Below are 17,915 nucleotides of genomic sequence, written 5' to 3'. Positions count from 1 at the left end.
TTAGTAAATACTGCTCTTGAACTTACCATGTTCTGCTGCTAAACTCACTCGTATAGATCTATTTTTCAAGTTCTGAAAAACAAAGACAAAATATCCAAGTTTTTATTCTAAAATGTTTTGTTTACTTTTCAAAACTTATACCAGGTCCACTTATTATGGATTAGAATACACTGCTTAGCTGTGTATCAATGTGGTATTGGAAAACACTAGACTACGTTAATCATTAGGTGTTGTCATTTTATGAATATTTTAAGATCTTGGTTAATTTAGTTTCATACTTAGTTGTACAAACAGATTAAACAACCTGATCTCCTAATTATCAAGAAAATTAGAGTTTTGTATAGCAAACTAAAAACAGACTGATTTAATCATAATTAGAGCATTTTAAAATTTAATTTGCAATAGATTAACCTAAAATAGAATATAATTTGTTAATCATAAATATTAGAAAAATACAACCAAATATTGATTATTGTCGTTAACACACTTTTTCAAACTGCTAAAACACTTCAACTGTAATTAACCTAGGCATAGCCTACTAACTTTAAAGCTGTTATTTATTATATCATAAGTTTGTCACTATCTTTCTTCATACAAGAAACAATGTCCTTGGTTGCCAAAAGCTTTCAATATGCAAGATAAGTTTAATCAACATACAAGCATTAAGGTTTACTCTATTTTATGCCAGTTGATATTATGATAATACAAACTGTGTGATGCTAGAAACAGTAATAATGGTTACTTTCTTTTTAATCTGCCAGAATAATTTACTTCATTATTCATACTATTATAATTAGAGATAAAGCTGATTACTGTGGATTTTTCTTTGCAGGCATAATTCATGCAGATACAACTTGAATGGTACATAACTCCATTAACTAAACATATAAGGGGTCTGTCCAGTGGATGGACCACACAATGGAGAAGAAATATTGACTATAATTCGAAATTTACTAGGTGTATCTACACAAAATGTGGCAAGCTGTTAGTAAGGTGTACACAAAAAATCAGATGTGCCACAAGAAATATTTGTACTCAAGATATGCTTTTATTATTAATAATAACAGAAATTTTTGCTACTCAAAATTTCTACGAGCATGCGAAAAAAATTCCCGAACATTATCAACAATTTGGGCACATGCTCTCAAAAAGTTTGCGAGCCCTTCTCTAGGACCTCCAAAATGCATATCTACAGTTTATGCATCCATCTGCCCTCAGTGACTCAACCGCAAGTCTGAAGGTAATACTTGTGGTGGGCACAGCATAGATAGCCAATGTTGTAGCTTCGTGCTTAACAACAACAACAAAAAACAAACAAACAGTATATCCATATAATTTATCTGGTATTTACTGTCTCTACCACAAACTACCACTAAATTAGCAATGTAGGGTAAAATAAATGGTTGATAGCCCTGACATCAAATACATGATACCGTGTTGAATGGCACTTCTTAAAAAGAATGCAATTTGACCCCCACCCAGCATGCAGGGTAAATTTTAAGTGGGTTATCTTTAAATAAATAAAATTGTTTTGGAATATAGAATATTTACCTTAAATTTTGGATGACAAATTTATGTTGTGCTACCCATGAATGTGTAAGCTGCCAAGTACTAATCAAATCATGTTCCATTCCATTAAGTTTATTATGTACATATTTTCAATCCTCTCATAACTAGTTTGGTATTTAGTACTTACTCTGCAACTTAAAACACTTGAAATCTTACCCACATATCAAATTAAAACATTCCCTTGAAAATCAACTCTTTTACCAAACATATTTCTCTGCTCTCAAAGTAAAAAAATACCTCATTATTCAGTGCCAATGCTTCAATTAGAGCTTCTCTGTTAGTAAACTCGGCATAGCCAAACCCTCGTATTCTGCCTCGATCACCACCTTCACGAGGAAGACGTACCGAAGTGACCTAAATCCACAATATAAAATCTAGTAGTTCCAAAAATGTTTCAAGTATCAATTAGAAAAATAATTATGAAGCATGTAAAAACAGAAAAAAAAAAAATTCAACTCCTTATTCTCTTTCAAAATTTGTAAAACATAATTTTCACAGCAGATTAAAATACATTGCACATGTATGGCTAAACAATAAGAAAAAAATTATAAATACTATTTCCTTACTGAAGTACTATGAATATAACAAAATGAGGCCTATTTATTATACTATTACTATATTTTTATTATTTGAGAACAATAAAAATTAAACTTAATTTATCCAATAAAGTGTTCCTGGAAATAATACATTAAAGCTTGATATTAAACAAAGTTCAGGCCTTCAAGCAGATAAAGTATTCTGAGCTTAAGTAAAGTGGACCAACTATGTATTCTTACTATGAGTTCAAAACCACTCAATTTTTTTGTCACCAGTTATATTCTACTGAAAAGTTAGTTACACATACAATGCATATGACAAAGCAACTAAACTGTACTATATGCTGATGCACAGATATTCAGAACTGCTTACTGCAAGCAAAACACTACAGGTATTAAAAAAACATACAAATTTAAGAATACTTTCTCTAAGTTATTAAAGGCAGTTTTTGTTCTCACATTCTTAAAAATACCCTAACCTTCAATTACAAATGGCAAAACATAGCTATAAGAATTAACATTTAAAACATAATGCCGAAGTATATGGGACATTATGTAGTTATAAATATAAGAAAATTGCATATCATATACACAAGTCATAATAGATATATTAAAAATTCATTACACAGAGAAAAGGTTTGTGAAGTTCTCAGCTGCAGCTACATTTTTAATGAATATTTTAATTATTTATTTTCATTTAAGTTCAGAAAAAGTTCTACAGCGAAGTAACTAAAAAAGTTTAAAATTTGTATCACACAAACATAAAAATTTATACACAATTAGAAATGTTTATTTAATATTCCAAGAAATGTGTTTATGCACACACAAACAATTTTCACAACTGGAAGCAACATTTTATTTCATTGCTTTTTATTATTTATATATACAATTTCAAATAAACTTTAAACAAGCAATGTTCAATAGTGAAACAAATATAATACATGTTTATTTTGCTATCTAATATTTCTTTGCTTTATCATTAAGGAAAGTTCATAAGAATACAGGTAAACAACATAAAGTTTAATTACAACCCACGAGGCATAAAGTTACGATCCTAATCACCAAGTATGCATCAATTAAGCCATAATCAGTAAATTTTGCTTGTAGTGTATCAAAAACTAGTTCCTTTGTAAATATGTTATACTGGGTAATTTAAAATTATCAATGTAAGAAAGGAGATATTTTCAGTGAGATAAGCTGTGACATATTTCATTATACATATATGCCTACTAAGATCAAAGAGTTACACTAAATATATCCTCACAAAAGAAAAAAAATTAACTCTAGAATGAAACTGCAGCTACCTTTTCATCCACTTTCACAAACAGATATATATTATCACCCTATCTGACCAAGATGAAGGTACAATTATTGACCCTCAAGTTGTAAAAGTTGTATTTTATGTAGCATTGTACCAGGACCTCATAGACAACCATGCTGCATTGTCCATTTGCAGTGAATTGCAATATTGAAGCTCTTTTTCTGGTCCTCAGGAGTAAGCTTGAAAATCCTGGAATACAAGTGAGGGAGGTGAAGCAACTTGTTTCCCATAATGATGGGACTGAATACTGATGAATACAACTAGGAGCTGGTTACAAGACAGAAGGTATTGTTGATAGATAAAGTAAGTTCATCATTCAGAGTATTCTAGAGAGTGTTGAAGGATGGTTCAATTCCTTCACAGACAAGATTCTTTTGGGTGCAAATCTTTTTGAACCAGCAAATCTACCAACCCAAACAATCTTTCCAGCTATGGCAATGAAGAAATTAGTACAATGACATACATTTCAGCCAACTCCTGACATATGACCTAGAACCACAGAATTGGAATGAACTAGGATGAAGCTTTATCTCTAGAATCATAGAGTCCCTTTCTAATCTCTATGGAAGAAGAATTTGATGGAGAAAACTAACTAACTGATGCCTAAATGTTCTTTCCTGGTGAGACATATGTTGGTTTGTCTTGTTGCAATAGCAAAGATGAAAGGCAGTTCTGACCATCAAACAAATCCTTGGAGTTTGGGGATTTGCTCAGGCTTTGCTCTGAAGGTCCAGAGCCTGGTAAGTTTGACCCCAGACCTACAGTGGCCAAGTGGAGTACAAACTGCTAGTGTTCAAGGCAACCAGACACCAAGCCCCTACAGATCATGTTCAATGACAGGGCAGCAACTTCTCATACCTCCAGAACTCACACCAACAAAAGTAGTGACCCTTGATGAATCTTCAGATGAGAACAACACTCTAACTCTGTAATTAACCAACACTATGTGTTTGTTCATGGGCTGTTTGTTTCAGTTCAGTTGTTCTTTGAAATAATTATAGTTTATGAATTACAAAGTTCATGTGATTGACAATTTGAACTTATCAAATCATGTTATTCATAGAAACGAGATGTAGAAATATGAAATGTATGTGCATGCTACTGGATTTTAAATGTAATAGTGGAGTGTGTAGTATGGAAGATAAAACAAGAACAACATGCAACTAGCTTTGATGGAATATTTTTTTAAGTTGTTATTCATTGTATTTATTCTCTAGACCAGTGTATGTTGTCGATGGTGTAACATGTCACTGATTTTCTAAACAGCTGCTAATTGATGCTTAGTGGATTCATAAAAATGGAGAGTTAAGAACATAAACAGAGCACCATACAGATGCTTTACGATATATAAAGTTCTATGTGAAGTTGAACCACCAACATTATACTGCTGAAGACAGGGCACAAAGGCAAAATACTTTTAAGTACCCTGACCAGATTTAATGTGTAACATTGGTACCCCACAAAATATTGTCAGTGGCTGTGATTACCAAAAATTGCAAAGCACTTTTGACTTGCCCCTAAAATACTGAAGTTCAAGGCCTTGAAAGCATAATTCAGACCTCTTTGTGATATGTCAGTAGCTTTTGTAATAAATTTTTCACAATATATTCTAATGACATAACTTATTTTAAGAGATAAAATAGAGTTTTGGTCAGATATCTAACAGAATGGATAAGTTTACTATTTATAAAAGGTGATCTATTAACAGCAACCAATGAATGCTTACAAAATGAGATTAAAAATTAAGATTGTATTCTGTGATAAATAAAAATCAATGTAATTAATAAATCTTGAACCAGCAATTTCTTTACGATTGATAACTCATCTTAAATACCATTCAAGTATCTCCAATTCACTTATTTTGGGATAATTTAATATCTAACTTTATATGATAATTTTACTACATTCCATGTATATGTTTTTGACAGTAACAAAGGTTACCTATATTAAAAATTAGAAAAAATGTTGTTTCAATAATTTTTCTTTGTTTTTCTTATGGTATAGTCTACCCTTTTTTAATACAAATTTGAGGTTTCTGTAGAAAGTGACTTCATATTCCTACCTTAAGATTTCTAAAAAAATGCATGATGTCATCTTCATTTATATCATATGGGAGATTTCCCAAGTATACAGTATAAGGAGGCTGGGTAGGGAGTTGAGAAGGATCAATGTCAGGTCCCCGAGCAGCTTTGGGTGCAGTTGGAAGGACAATTTTCTCATCTCTCTTGTAATTTATTGGAAATCTCTCTAATGCATTAGAAAAAAATAAAGAGATAAAACTAAATTATCTTTCATCATTGATCTTGACCTTTTACCAATAAATGTGATATATGTGTACAAAGACCATTTTATACTATTCTGTTCAATATTTGCTAACAAATACTCAAAAATATTGCAAAATGCATATAAAATTATAATTCTGTGTATCATATGCAAGGAAAAAAAGATTTTCTTTGTATAAGAATCAAACCTGAGTTTGCAATTACTCAATGATTTTATAGAAGTTTCAAGATTATACTGTAACTGACTTACTCCAAAAGATTTGTTTTCAAATTCTTCCATATGTTGTCATGTTTATTAGCGTGCATGATCATTAAAGTCTAATCAATTAGTTTATATCCTTCATTTCAACAGCTCATCTGTTGCGGTCTTCAGGGATATCCTGAGGAGGAGTTTTTATCAGAGAGGCTGGTGTGCTATACATTCATCCAAAGGTCTTTCCCATTAGAACTTGAATCTCAAGGTGGATTCAGATTTTGCTGATTTCTATGCTAATCTGAACGAGTAGCCGAAATATAGGATATAAACTAATTATTATCTAATGACTAAAAAAAAAAACACAAACAAATTAATAATTAGATTTGCATGATTATACAGACTCGTACTCATAAAGACAACTGATAACCAACTCCCACAACCTCACCATATGCACCATAAGTATATTCCATGTATATTTACAACTCAAACTAACCTGCCATGCTGCTCTATCTCTTATCAGTATACTACACATCTACTCTGGTATTTGGTTACAAGTGTCCACTTTCCTTTTAATTGATTGCTTGCAACAAAACTGTACATAAATAATTTGGCTCTTCATTTTATACAGGTATATCTCAGGCTTCACACAGTGACAACAGATAATTAATGAGCTATACTCTTCCACAAAATTCAAAATAACCCTCTACTATGACCATATTATTTCTTATCCAGTTGATGTGGTTTCTTTGAAATACCAACAGGATCTATTACTTTCAATTCTATTTGCTGTATGAAATGATTCAGATATTTGAAAATGACAAATAAGTTTATGTAATGAAAGTCAAAGACTGCATTTTCCATTTTTGGACTTTGTTGACAACATGATTTTGAAGCCAGGATGGCTCATATTAAAATACTATATCTTGATTCAAGTAACAATTAAGGACTACAAACACTATACTCCAGCTTTTTTTTTATATTCACAAATGCTTAGGTACAGCCAGATTTACAAGATGGATGTCTTTGGTAAGCCATCTTTTCTCATTTCTCTTAACCATCAATAGAGCATAAAGAATACTTTTAGCTTCTCTCATATGATGAAATGTACTTAAACCAAAGCAAACATGACATCACTTAATTAACAGTATTTGGTTGGAAAACTTTGATGATAATCCATCTAGGATCTACTACAATGAGCCCAACTGTGAAACAGCAGGCTTTAGGATTATTTGGTTTTAGATATCATAAAACTTTTGAACAAAGAAAATTTTGGATTTAGAGATAATACTGTGTCCACAAATGCTAACTGCCCATTTCAGAAATATTGGGTGACATCCATTGCTACATGGTCAACCTTTACTGTAGTATCTTTTGAATCTTAATCAAGGTCAGGGAAATGCAGTAACTTGTACTTCTGGTAGCAATTTCATAAGAGGTTAAGCCTCCTAATCAGCTTCAACAAGCTAGCTGGCCCTACTCAGTGTAACTATTTTATGTAATAACTCAGTATGATACAAAACTTCAGATGTGCTAACTAATGGCTGCTGTATAAATTACTTGTGGCTTAATAGGCTTGTTTCACTACATGATCCAGATAATAAAGTTTGTTTTGAATGCATGAAAGTTCCAACAGAGCAAGATGATGACTCCCTCAACTACCACCCTTAAAGTGCTTTGACATAAATGCTAATTTTCTTCTCATGGTGCAGTTACAATAAAGTGAGCCTCTGAAGAAGCAGCCATGGCAAAATATTAGACCCCCCCAAAAAAACCAACAACAACAAAAAACAAACTCTCTTAGAAAACTGTTAATTTTTCTCCTAGTTATGAAAATGAAAGATCTTTCTCAAATATGTACTCTTTCATTTCAACATGGCAAATATTAGACAGTAGTGAGAAATTTCTGAGCACAGTTTCACAAAAATTGCTTGACTTTGTGACCAGCTTATTTCTGCATGTGAAAAAAAATGCAGCCTACTTACTCTAATATAGAAAGAGTACTGTCGTATGCATGGGCTGTCTGTTATTAAAACACATTAATTATTTCTCAAGTGCTAGTATCAGTCTATATGAGACAGTTTTCTGTATACCATAGTTGCCAATTTATTGTCACTTTTGATGATGAGAATGTCCATGAATGGTAGCGTTTTGTTATTTCTTACTTCCATAATGATTTGAATTTTATGGCCTATAGAGTTTAGATATTTACAAAAGATGTTCCTGCTAGTGCAGCCAGGTGAACCATTTCATCTGTAAAAACTGAACTGCTTTTATGTAGAGTTGAGTAGTGTCTTCTAATTAAATATCTACTAGGACTGGAGAAAGAGAAGAGCCAATAGCAAGGAGACCTGTTTAATAGACTATGTTGTTTTGTTGGATCTAGATGGACTGTACACTCACTGTAGTTAGTTCTATGATAGCTTCATTACTCATGACATATTAATGGGATTAAGGTACAAATGTGACTAACAGTGAGGGTACCCAATTAAGGAAATATTGCATTCTAATCATTGCAAGTAAAAACATGACAGTATATTTAATTAGCTATTTTCTTTATTGGTTTGATTTTTTAAATCTGGTCTATGTAAGTGACTTGCTTTGATCAGAAATAATATCAATTATAAATGTAGTGCAACAAGTTTTTATTTTGATCTGAAGACAGAATACTTTGAGAGGTTGTCACCTGTTTTCACTTTTGTTTTATTAAAAAATATAAATTTATCAATGCAAAAATACTTAAACTCACCATCGCCACTGTCACCTTCCACTGCTTCAGCCCAGTCTAACTTCTTAGCATTAACTACAGCAAATCCTGAAGGTGTATTCTCATCGCCAAGAAAAGAATTCAAATCTAGGGTTTTCCCCTTCATACGCTTACTTTTTCCTATTCACAGAAAATGAAGTTAAAATTTAGAAATTAAAAACAAATATATTATAGAAATATTACGAAAGTTAACCAAACTCTAATATTTAAAGATTGTGTAATTAAGAAATAAAGGCAACTATTTGTAACAAAGATTTCTGGTATTAATAAAACAAAGATAATTCATATTTAAAAATATTACATTACCAAAAAATTATACAATTTTTCCTCTCATACTACTAATTGCACTACTTCAAAAGACACTTGTATTTTTTGTAGGAACTTCCAGTTTACTTTGCAAGTGTTTGTCATTGTAACATATGAAAACACCAATCTGACTACTTTAGTTTAATAGTATCACAAATGACATGGTGCAATAATAAACTTTCAAACGAAAAATGTAAAGGTTTGGAGAAATAATAACTGTTTAATAACAGTTTATCTATAATTGTCAATCAGCAACATATTACAAGCAGTTTATTGATAAACTAATGAACATAAGATTATTTGAACCACAAGCTACATAATGTTTGGAAAGGGTAGGGATGGATGATTAAAAATTATCCCAAAGCAATGATAAAATGGGACTCACTGTTCTTATGATTAACCAAATATAATATGTACATTAACTAATTACATGATGAAGAAAAAATGGTGTTTAGGAGAGAGAAAAAAACATGTTTACGACTGCCATACAATGTCTCAAAATACTCAATTCCATCATTTCTGATATTAATAAGGTATGTGAAAATATTTAGAACAAATTAAAAAAAATCAGAACTGTACCTGAAAAAAAAAAAAGTTTAGAAAACAAAGAGAATATGAACAAAGGTGAAATGGGCAGAAACTGACTAGCTCAGAGTGACACTTGTAGTGAAAGAGAACTTTAAGAATTTCTATACAAATGACACTTCAAACTAGGTAGTTGTCATTTTACCTTGGTTTATTTAAAAATAAGAGCAAATTTACAGATATAAAATAGAGTATATAATCAAAACAGTAATTTTAATATAAAATTAGCATTGGTGAATAAAAATTTAATTCTTTTTTTATACATAAGTGTATACATAATAACAAGATAAAAACTGTTGGTATACTAATCATGATTCAGGATTCCAGTTCTCTATATAACTTTACCATTATTACACTTGAATCTTTAGACTTCACCTTCTCAGTAAAAAAGCCTACTAACTCAAAAGGTCACCATGATCTACATTTAAACACCCCATAGTCATTTCTTTAAATAAATCTTTTCTAGTTTGTAATTTGAGAAATAACCATCTATATCACTCATATTCTACATTACTATTGGTATGATTCTACTTAGAAGATGGTTCATAGCATTTTTTTCCCAACAAATCATCTTTCATGACCTGGTAACTTTGTTGCATATTTTAATTGTATATCACAAAAACCCTTGTTAAGTTATATATACAGTTGGTTGTAAAATGCTTAAAATACAGACACTACTAATTGTTATCTTCAACTATGTGTGCTGTTATTGCTTTATTTAACCAGACATTCACTTTACCAAAACACATTAAAGTAAATATTTTCACTTATTATTATTAACTGTAGTAAATCTTACACCCAAAAGGTGTAGTACAATAACCACATTGTTGCTTCTTGAACCACAGTTGCCAAAAAAGCAGTTGAATACTGAGATATTTCTAAAACCAAGCAAAATATTTCAAGTACAAGACATGTAAGTGCAATGAAATAATATATGATTGCACTCTAATAAAAGGTTTATGTTGGATGATAAATTTTGCTGCATTAGTTTTATATTACAGCATCAATATCAAGTAGATGAAGTTTTTCCTCTATTATCACATGTTGTCATTTGCACAAAAACATTTGGAGGAAGATTTTTCATAGGCTACTTTAACTCTTTGACATATCTTTTATATCTGTGATCATATCTCATGATGCTAAAGATATTAACTGTTACCTGGATGAAAGAAAGGGTGTGGACTTAGTGTACTCAGATTTTCAAAAAGCTTTTGACAAGACACCACAGAAAATTAACTAATAAAATCACATCTGTAGGTGTTGGGAAAAGTCTAGTTGACTGGATTGTAAGGTAGTTGGATAAGAGAAAGCAAAAGGTTGTTATTAATGGAGTCCAATCAAACTGATACCTTTTTACTAATGGAGTACCTCAGGAATCAGAACCTGAGCCTTTATTTCTTATATAAAGTTTGGTGATGACATCAAACTCTTGGGTATTTCTAGCTGTATTGAGGATACTGAGGCATTACAAAATGACTTGATTGTAGTGGTGAGTTAGATAAAAATTTGACAAATTAACTTTAGTTATAGTAAGTGCAAGGTAATACAACTGGATTATCATAACTTGGAAATGTTATATAACTGGGAACCAAATCAATAGTGTGATTGAAGAAAATGATCTTGGCATAGTGGAGGATAAGTCACTCAAGCCCTCACAGCAATTCTATGTTGCTAGTTGTAAAGTTTGAGGCGAACTTGGACATAATGGTTATAAGACAAGAGAGGTAATTATCTCCTATATAAAAAATTAGTCACACTCGATCGGAATAATTTATAGTTTTGATCTCCTTATCTAAGGATGATTCCAAAGATAGATGGGTTATTGTACATAGATAAAGGTCTCTTAACTTATTTTCTATTTTCTCTTGAGAAAAAATGGGTAATCGGTGATCCTATTTAAACTTACAAGATCATTCAGAGGACTAATAATATAAATACCCCTGATCTCTTTAGTTATACTCTGAAGGTAGTAGAGTACAGGGCACAAATTAACATTTGAAAAAGACAAACTCTGCTCCAGTTAAAATGGTTTTATTTTTTAACAGGGTGATTGCCTTATGGTATGAGTTGTCATCATCAGTAATTGTGACCAGCACTTTGCAGGAGTTTAATATGAAAATCATTTTTTCCCGAAAAGTAAATAACTGTTATAAATTCATACTTTTCCCAAAGGTGGGTGTGGAAGGATAGTCTTAAAGGACCAAATGGTCACTGCTGTAAATAGGGTATATTACAGAATATGCATCCAAGATTTTTCAAAACAAAATATTTAAATAAATATATAGCTACAACTTTAATGTATTCCTTACAACTATCAGTGACTTTTTACTAAAGATGGAGCAAATATTTCGTGTTTTTCTTTTTGATTTTTTGTTACTAGTCTAATTTCTGCAGTACTACAAAGTAAAGGTGAATTCACAAATGAAGAGAAGACAGGTTATGTACTAGTAAACAAAAGGGGAAATAAAAGCCTTAAAACTACTGGAAAATGCATATGAACATCTGCAGAAATTTTCCCAGGGAGGGACAAAGTGGTGTGAAATTGTGAATTGAATAAAAAATGCATATATATATATATGTTGAATGAATAAAGAAAGAATTATGTTTCTCATTTTCCATCTGTCTCCCATACAGATGCCCATGTGTATGCACAAAAGGCTAACTTCAATAGTTTAACTAAGAAAGTTGTGCAACAGACACTATACTTGTTAAAGCCATGTAAAATAACAGCTGGAAGTTCAGTCATTAAACCTGAACTAAATGCACACCAATGTAACACAATTATGTTCATTTGCAAAAAGGCAGGAATTAGTAATAATGATAAAGTGCTCTCAGAATGCATCTGGAAAGTACTAATTTCATAGATTTTTCTGGGAGAGAGCACTGGGACTCCATATGAAAAGGGTTCCTCAATTCATACTCATTTCCATTACAGCCTTACTGCTCCACATCCACACATTTGCCATGAATTAGTATTTTATGTTATATTACAGGTGCATGCACAAATAAATTTTTTTTCAGTTTGTTAACTTTGAATGGATACTCTCAATTCACATATGTATCTAACTTAAAACAAACTTACACACTTTTTTTTATAACTTTGTGTATTACATTTTTAATTCCAAAAACAATTTTTGCTTTTCATTCAACATTTAAGTTCATAGTTCAAGGTAGAGATGTACCAACCAATAATGTGGTTGATTATCTTAATTGGTGTCACCACTAATTAACAGTAACAGCCTTAGGTAACTTGGTGCTCTGTGCAACTTGAATATTCGGGATCCAGCTCCTCAAACAAAATTTATAGTTATGAACTCACTTCATGAAATTTATTTTTAAACACTTTGGTATGGACTAGGGTGCTAATTTTACTAGTAAACAGATATGTAACATGTTTATCTGAAAAAACTGATTATTCTATAATTTAGATAATATGTTAGTTTTCATGTTTACCCTTTTTGCAAATAAAAAATTTAAATTGCTTTTTTGTTGTTTATTGCCATTTATATCAATTGGGGTTTTGTTTCATGATTTGTGTACTTTTACTGAGCATGCACTTCAACCCCCCTATAATTACTCGTGTAAAAGTCGACCCCTAAATTATAGCCTAAACAACTGGTCACAAATATTTGATTATTACATGACTATATACAATAATGTAAAGCTAAACTTATCCATATGTTTAAACTGATTTTCGCTTTCATTTAAGCAATAAATGAACACCCTTGAATATTGGTGGTAATCAAATGGACCAAGATTGGCCACTAGGTAACAGTTAGTATATATTTGTAGAAACCTGCTAATAAAATATATTTGCATTTTTAAATCTGAATTTCAAACCAAAAAAAAAATGGTAAAAGAATTTTGCCTCATTCAGTTAAACATTAAGAATTGGTTAATTATAAGGCAGATAACTTTGGTAAATATGTGAAGATGACAGACAACAAAATGTTTATGATCTACTTTGTTAATTTTACTACAGCTATGCCACTTTATGGTAAAATATTTTAGGTTTTCAGTTTACTGTTAAAACCTGTACATTCAGAACACAATGTGTTTACTGTATTGTCATTCAATATTGATAATTCTTCACCTTCAGTTAAAAACACTTAAAAAATATGAAATTTACTATTACGCAAAGTAACAGAGGCATTTCATTTCTAACTGAGAACATCTCTACATCAGGGATAGAAATAATGCAATAAAATTACATTCACTCAAGGGAAAGCTATCAGGAAGATTACATTTCTTCATGTAGATGCATTTCCTCATTAATTGTTTTTTATTTAATCTGTGCAATATGTTCACATTGATTGGTCATAACTAAAGGAATACAGATGGATCATACACTTCTGATTGGAAAAGCCAATTAAAAAGATGAAACTTCTTCGGCAAAGTTAAATTTTTCGGGATGCAACATTTTGATCCCTGTATATATATACTTGAAGCTAAGTAGTATGTCCTAATTTCAGGTTGGGTTCCTATGACAACAATTGGATTGGTATGGAGAAAGTGTGAAAATCACCCGTAACTTGTGAATACCTAAGATAATGGTTTATAAGATTCTTTAAATTTGGAAAACTGGTTTATCCTATATTAATGAATGCAAGAACACATAAATGACACTGTATCAACTCTCTCACTATAGGCTTGGTCCCAGGGACTGATCTCATAACCATCTAATGCTTGTTTTAGTTTTCATGTTGTAACTTTTAACACAATAAGTGTACATTAACAAAATTTTGCAGATTATCTGTAAACATTACAAAATATCAGACTTTGTTAAATTTTAAGATTTTTTAAGTGATGCATTTTTTCTTTTTGATTGTTAACTATCCAACATGCAAAATAATTTTGATTTTAAGATTAAAAATACTTTTATGCATCATAAAATTTTCAAATAGTTGCTGAAATAGTTAAATATCAACTGGATGAAAAAAAAGCAGAAGGTTGTTATCAATAAAGCTCAATCAAACTGGATTAACGTCACAGGTGGTACATTTCAGGGCTCAGTGTTACAGCCTTTGCTCTTTTAACTTACATTAATGACAAAGATGAAAAAATGGTCAATAAATTACTTATAGTTGCCAATGACATTGAGATTTTGGGTGTTGGTAACTGTAAGAAGGATGCTGCTGCTTTACAAAAGAATTTAGATCATTTAGTGAGTTGGGTGAATAAATGGTATATGGCTTTTAATTACAATAAATGCAAGGTAATGCATGTTGGTTATCATAATTTGAATTATAAGTATAATTTTGGATGTGAATAACCTTAACAGTGTCATGAAAGAAAGGGATGTTGATGTAATGGTTGATCAGTCTCTTATGTCATACAAGAAGTGTGCTGTTGATAGTGGTTAAGTAAATATGATTTTAGGTTTGATATACAGAAATACTAAATACAAGTCTAAATAGGTTATAATTTCTTGCTATAGTTCACTGGTTAGGCTACATTTGGAATAATGTGTCCAAATCTTACCTCCTTTTCTTAGGAAGGATACTAAATTGTTGGAAATGGTTCAGAGGGCGGCTACTAGGATGGAAAGGTTGTCATACGAGGACAATTATAACACATCAACATAACAGGCACAAATGATTAAAGAATTAACAAAGCATACACAAAATAAACTAGTTTTGACAGACTAAGTTTCTCATTCTCAAGGGAAAGATTAAAACTGTTCTCAGGATCTTGAAAGTCAAGGTCAAAACAGCCCTAAATAGGTCAAGGTTCACCAATGGCAGTAAAGTGCAAAAATGAATTTAAAAAAAAACAAAAAAACTTCCAAATAGAGTTGAATTCAAATCCCATTTCATCATTGAGCATTTTTAAGTATTTCTATTAATTCTCTTGCATTACACTGATGGAAGAACCTGGGTTCTGCAATGATTTTTGAAAGATCAAAATTAATTTTGTGATTGGTAGTGAGAGCAAGTAATGCTAAAATTGATTTTCAACTTCTTTCTAATTGAAAATGATCATTTTGTTTGACCAATACAAGTATAATAACAAAAACAAGGAATGGAATAAATATTTCCAAGGTAGACTTCAATCTCATCTTTCCCTTCACTAAATCTATTTGAAAATTATTGGCTTATAAGCTGGTATAATTTTATTCCATTTCAAACAGCACCTGTTATGTTTGATATGAAGAGGTAGTTATGTATTGTTAGATAAGAGCCACCTATTTATCAGTAGTTATTTGTTTTTCATTTTGTTATTAAGGTTTTTTAACTTTAACATATCAATTATTAACTTTGGTTTAAATCCTTGAGAAACTGCAACATTTTTTAGGTAGTTCAATGCCCCTTTTGTTTGAACAAATGTTCTACGTATGACAAATATGTTTTGTATATACCATCTTTTGAGAATAAGGATGTGTAGATTTAATTTTTGTAAGTATAGTCACACTTTCTGGTTTTCTATAGGCACCTGAGCAAAATCTGCCATTTGAGCATGATGTAACAAAACATCGATAAACAGTATCTGACCATTAAATCCTAGTTCATAACTGAGCTCTATGTCTGGATGAACCAAGTTTAATCATCAAGTAGTAAGGTGACTGTGCCATCAACATATTGTACATAAAAATCAGGTTTTAATCCTATTCATTAAAGAACTTATTTTTAAAGTTATCCATGAAGATGTCAGAAAGAAGAGGGGCCAGTGGATTACTGATGCTCAGGCCAATATTTTGTTGAAAAAAAGACTGTACTAAACTGCAAATATGAGTTATTGACAAATACTCTAACTACGCTTATAAGTTCCTCTCTAACAATAGGTGGGATAAAAAGTTAATATAATCTTTTAGGTAGTGCATTTATGGCTCAATCTATTGGGCCATTGGTCAATAAGCTTTTTATGTCTAAGGACACCATATGGAGGACACTCTTTGGAATTTCTTTACAGTATAGTTATTTAAGTCCAACAGTGATGATAAATTTTCACTAAATATTTGACCAAAGGATAGGTTTGGCTACTGTTGCAAGCTACCATCACTCTAAAGGATAAACCCTTTTTGTGCAGTATGGGAAGTGCATAGTCTGGAGGAAACAATATTAGAAAGGACAAATTTCAATTTTTTTTATTACACTACTGATTTTCTTGATTTCAGCTTTGAGTTGTGTCTGAAGTCAGTTCAGAATATGAAATATCATGGAATAGTTTATTGACACCATTAATGTACTATTTTCTGTTTAAAATTACAATTTTTCTATCTTTGTTAGTTTTAGTTATATTAAGGTCTTTATTATTCTGCAAGTCCTTAAAAGCATTGTTTTATGATTTGGTTAGATTATGGTTGGAAACCAGATTAGATTTACAGATATTACAAGCTTAAAATCTAATTGGCATTTGGTTGATTGTATTTAATTCATATATATATTTAAAAGTAAATATTAAAAACACAGACAAACATTGATTTTTGTGTGTCACATGGTAGGTTGAATGCAGCACTGATTCAAATTAGGTGTTTGTGAAGTCAAAATACTGAGTCTATAGTTTTGTACGAATTAGAAACTCAAATTACCGATACTGACAAGCCAGAATATAAAATAAGAATATCTTATCTTTTCTATTTGCTATGATATTGCTCATGTAATAAATCAAACACAGTGGCACCCCATCAATCACTTTTAATTTTTTGGAAACGCTCCCTTATATACACTTACTTTTATATATGACATGAATAACCAACCAGAAGCACAGAATGTCCCCCTAGTGACTTTCTCAGCCATTTTAAATTCTTAGGATGCCATTTCTTTCTTCTGAATCATGATTTCAGGTAGGGTGTGTCTTTAGTTTGCTCGAAATTTCATATTATTTTAGACTAAAATACATCTTAGTTACTAAGCATGATAGATTATAGTGGAATTCTATGGTACTGATGTAGTAAATATGATTTTTTAGTTATTGAAATGTATATACAGAACCTAAAAAAAATTATTTTGTTTCATATCCTTCATGTGCAAAATTTTTATAGGCTTAGCAATCTACATCAAGCAGCAAATTAGTACAAAGGTATTAACTAGAAGAGATAATTGTTTGCTTTACTTCTTTATTTACTGTTCTATGTTCTAAGAAAAATAAGTTTAAGAACTTATTTCAAAATAGCAATAATCCATATACAAATATAATGTATAATAATTGAAATGTGACTGTATTTTAAAAAAATACTAGTCTACTAAAACACAGCCAAGACAAGTTACTTTGTACAGACCAAAGGTCAGTTTTACATTATTTGATACAGTAATATGAGTGCACATGAACCGCATCATTGTAACTTCTGTATTGTTAGTCAGGCGTGGGTGAAAGGTACAATATAATAAATATATATAAATGTATAATGTTATGAGAT

General features: G+C 30.9%; 1 protein-coding gene across 1 annotated transcript in view; it reads right to left on the bottom strand.

Moving 5' to 3' along the window:
• Positions 1–17,915, bottom strand: part of LOC106469637 (eukaryotic translation initiation factor 4B-like) — a 46,454-nt gene that overhangs the window by 24,739 nt on the left and 3,800 nt on the right. Inside the window, exons 2-5 of the mRNA XM_013930138.2 lie at positions 8,651–8,788; positions 5,489–5,673; positions 1,807–1,923; positions 27–72 (exon numbers count right to left, since the gene is read on the bottom strand). Coding sequence (XP_013785592.2) covers positions 27–72; positions 1,807–1,923; positions 5,489–5,673; positions 8,651–8,788 — 486 coding nt within the window. The remainder of the gene's footprint in view (positions 1–26; positions 73–1,806; positions 1,924–5,488; positions 5,674–8,650; positions 8,789–17,915) is intronic.

This window comes from Limulus polyphemus, unplaced genomic scaffold (assembly GCF_000517525.1).
Source record: "Limulus polyphemus unplaced genomic scaffold, Limulus_polyphemus-2.1.2 Scaffold3584, whole genome shotgun sequence".
Taxonomy (NCBI): Eukaryota; Metazoa; Arthropoda; class Merostomata; order Xiphosura; family Limulidae; genus Limulus; species Limulus polyphemus.
The sequence above is the reverse complement of the archived record's forward strand: the minus strand, read 5'-3'. Positions and strand labels throughout refer to the sequence as shown.